The 3,739-nt window shown below is 42.4% G+C and overlaps 1 protein-coding gene across 1 annotated transcript in view; it reads left to right on the forward strand.

Moving 5' to 3' along the window:
* The window catches only part of LOC103375616 (paternally-expressed gene 3 protein-like), a 19,619-nt gene extending 16,226 nt beyond the window's left edge, over nucleotides 1-3,393 (forward strand). The window contains exon 5 of the mRNA XM_008305932.1: nucleotides 2,069-3,393. Within this exon, the coding sequence (XP_008304154.1) occupies nucleotides 2,069-2,727 (659 nt within the window). The 3' untranslated portion in view covers nucleotides 2,728-3,393. The remainder of the gene's footprint in view (nucleotides 1-2,068) is intronic.
* The last annotated feature ends 346 nt before the right edge of the window (nucleotides 3,394-3,739 follow it).

Here is a 3,739-nt window from a genome sequence, read left to right on the forward strand (position 1 = left end):
TTTTTTAAACAATGAGAGCGGTATGCATGAGGTGAGTTTAGGGATTGTTGCCAATTTTTATCGTTAATGTCATTTGTATTAAATTCTGGAAACGCTCACATTCCTGCCATTCATTAAAAAATAACATATTGACCCAAATGAACTACTTCCACTCCCTTCTAGGCCGAGGATAATAGGTTATGTTTTCACTGTTAAACTGTGTGTTGCCTCTTTTTTTATTGACGTAACTGATCAGATCACTTTGTGCTTACATTAAAACCACAACTGAAAATATTGTCGCATTTAAGCAGCAACTTTAAAAACTCAGCAATCATCCACATGATGCGTCCAGACTTAACAGTATTTGCTGGAAGCAGAAATGCATCAACAGCTCTGGTTTTGCCGATTCATCCTGAGCTCGAGCGCTTCGTTACCAAATCGCTGTAGAAACCGTGAGAGAGTTTGTTCTTAATGCGGTGAAGCTCCAGAACTGAGCTCTACTTGGATCAGGCTATCCGGTGATATTTTAGTTTTGTCTGCTACAACTTGTCATATCTGCTCCAATCAGTTATGAAAATTCCATGAAAAACACTTGTTTTTTTGTTTTTGTGATCAAGTATTCCAGATGTTCTGTATTGTTGTGGACACGTGGTTCATAAATATCACTATTTGACTCCTGCTTTGTTATTTTTTTGTTAATTTGTGCTCAAACATGGGACGACAGCTCCAATCCTTTTTCGTATTTCATCTCAGCCATAATCAGAGATTGTTTGAGCTACTTGTCCAGTATTGTAGATTCTGAATCGATGACATGATGAGAAATAACAGTGAACGTTTCAGGCTTTTATCTGTAATAGTTCCTGAGATATCATCATTCAAACAGCATCAAATTACAACGTGTGGAAAAAAAATGCGCTGAAAGTGGGTCGATGGGCGTTTCTTGTCATCTCCTTTGGAAAACCAGAGATTACTCGATGTACTTGTCAAATATTGTAGATTTTGAATCAATGGCATGTTTAGAAATAATAGTGAAAGTACGAGACTTCTATCTTTTTTAGTTCCTGAGATTCTGCGGTTCAAACGTGTGACAAAACGCTCTGAAAGTAGGTTGAAGACCTTTTGTTTATTATTTTATCACAGCAAGTGTTTAATATATTTCGCTAAAAATTTCACAGATACTTTCATGAATATTTATATTCAGTTGCATGAACATTTCAGGAAGAATCGGAGATAGTCAAGCCCAGATAGTTCTAAAGATTTGCTGATTTTAATGGAATTAAACTTTTTTTTCATCCGTGTTCTGTAAATTCCAGACTATTGAGTGCACCTGAATATAAGCTGCACCTACTACCTTTAAAAAGAAAACAAGTTTTGTTCATATCTAGACCACACTTGTCTTTATGCTGCAGGACTGGTGTCCACGTTGTAACATGAGAGATTTACACAGACAGATTTCTTAAACTTTTAATTAAATACGTACTGGTAACGTACACAGATACGTACCGTGAATGCTTTTTTCCAAACCAGCTGTGTAACACGGCTGGTTAAAAAAATAAAAAATACAGCAGCCTACCAGGAAAAGTCATTGATCTCTATCTTCATCTTCCTCCTGCGCACTAAAACCACTAAAGTCGTCTTCATCAGTGTCAGAATTGAACAGCCTCAGAATTCCTTGGTCACACACTTCCTCAGTCTCTCTTTTGTTCTCGCTCTCAATGTCACTTTCGTCTCGAGGCCAAGTCGTAAAACTCGTAAAAATCCCTAAATTAGCTGCATCATTGTTTAAGCTGCAGTGTTCAAAGCGTGTGAAAAAAATAGCAGCTTATAGTCCGAAATTTACAGCAAATCTGAATTTTGTACTGCTTCCTTAACATTCAGATTCTTACCTGTGTACTGTGGTAAATGGGTTAAACTTAAAGGAAGGTGGGTAAAAACAAAATAAGCCTTTTTCTGCTGGTCTTTTTTTTTTTTTTTACGAATAGGCCAATAAAAATGATCAGATCAGCTGGAATGAAACATTAACCGGTGAGGAGTTTCTCGCCGCACCGGGCCGCTCTAACCGTGATTCTGCTCTGTGTTGTGGTCGCAGCCCTCTCTGAGCAGCAGGACTGGAGCTCCAGCGTGGACATGAACGACGACCCGGCCCACATCAAAGAGGAGGACGACGAGGACCTGTGGTCGGATCAGCAGGACGACGGTCCGCAGGCGTCGGAGAACGACGACGTCAACTTTGTGTTGTTCCAGAGCGGCGGGGCGACACAGCGGCAGGACAACGGCCACCAGACATCCTCGCTCCCCAAGTTCCCGAGCCAGGACCTGGAGGACTTGGAGCTGGACCCCCAGCCGGGCACCTCGGCCCAGCAGAGCTGCTCCGACCTCAACGAGGACGAACCCGAAGCTTCGGATGTGGCTGCAGGCAACGGCGACTGCGTGGAGCTGGACGCGCAGCTGCCCGAGGTGGTGGACTCGTACATTTGCACCATCTGCGGCCGGGCGTTCGCTCAGCGCGGCCACTGGGCCAAACACGTGCAGGTTCATCGCAAGATCGAGACAAAGGTCGACAAGTCGTACACGTGCGACATTTGCGGGAAGAGACTGACGCGGTTCGACGGCTACCAGAAACACCTGAGGATCCACACGGGGGAGAAACCGTACAGCTGCGACGAGTGCGGCCGCAGGTTCAGCGACAACTCCAACTACAAACGGCACATTCGCACACACAAAGTGCAGAAACCCCAACAGAGCTGAGACCGCACAGGGACTAGACAAAAACAGACAAGTTCAAGAATTCAGATTTTTGTCTTTTTTTTAAAATTTTTTTTTTAAGCCCCTTCTGAGAAGCAGATTGTGGTTTTAAATGGCTCCCAGGCTTTACTTTTAGTTTGTTTTATTGAAACACTGATGGGTCAGAGAAGAAGGAAGCAGCCAAATGTTTCGTTCCTCAGCTGCCGTTGAACCTAAAAGGAGGAATCACGGGATTTCAGTTGTCGTGGACCGATGACTGGAGGCAAAACTTTTGACCTGTGAGCTGGTATTTCGTATTATTTAAGGACCAAGATGAGGAGAAAGAGACAAATGCAGTATTTTTCTATCTTATATATTTTAACAGACGTTTGTACACTGGAGGAACCAGGCGTTGCAGTTTGCAGACGGTCTCACAGTTCGCTGGCAGTTCTTTTTATTTTCCAGCTGACGGCAGCGAAGCGGTACACGAAGCGTTACGCACCAGTTGTGTTTTTGATGGAAAGTCTGAACAATATGGAGACATAAATGTCTGCAGGTTGTATTTGGGATGTCAGGAACATTTGAATCCCAGTTCAAGGTGTCTACTCAGATCCAAGGATGAATCAGTATTGCTTTAACAACTGTTCGGCGTTTACTAAAGTAATAAAACCTTGTTACTTTAAAACTCAAGTTCATGTTTGTGCCATTGATTCAACCAATTCTAACAGTTTTCTTTGTATATTAAGATGCGTGTTTTAAGCAGTGAAGCCTCCGGTGGAGATGTTGCGTCCCTCCTCATGAAACAAACCACTGCTGACAGTTCACTCGTCAGCTCTTTTGTGTTTCTGCTGCACAGAATATGTTGTCAGCACTTTATACAGTTTGCAGCACCACAGTCATCAAGGGTGTCCTAAAGTCACCGTTACTGTCATTTGCGAAGCACATTTAAAACGACAACGTTTTTTTATTAGAAAAAAAAACAAAACAAGAAAAATGTTTACAAATCGAAGTATTAAAGTTAAGACCTTGAGGTAGT

Source organism: Stegastes partitus, unplaced genomic scaffold (genome assembly GCF_000690725.1).
Source record: "Stegastes partitus isolate 25-593 unplaced genomic scaffold, Stegastes_partitus-1.0.2 Scaffold2707, whole genome shotgun sequence".
NCBI lineage: Eukaryota > Metazoa > Chordata > Actinopteri > Pomacentridae > Stegastes > Stegastes partitus.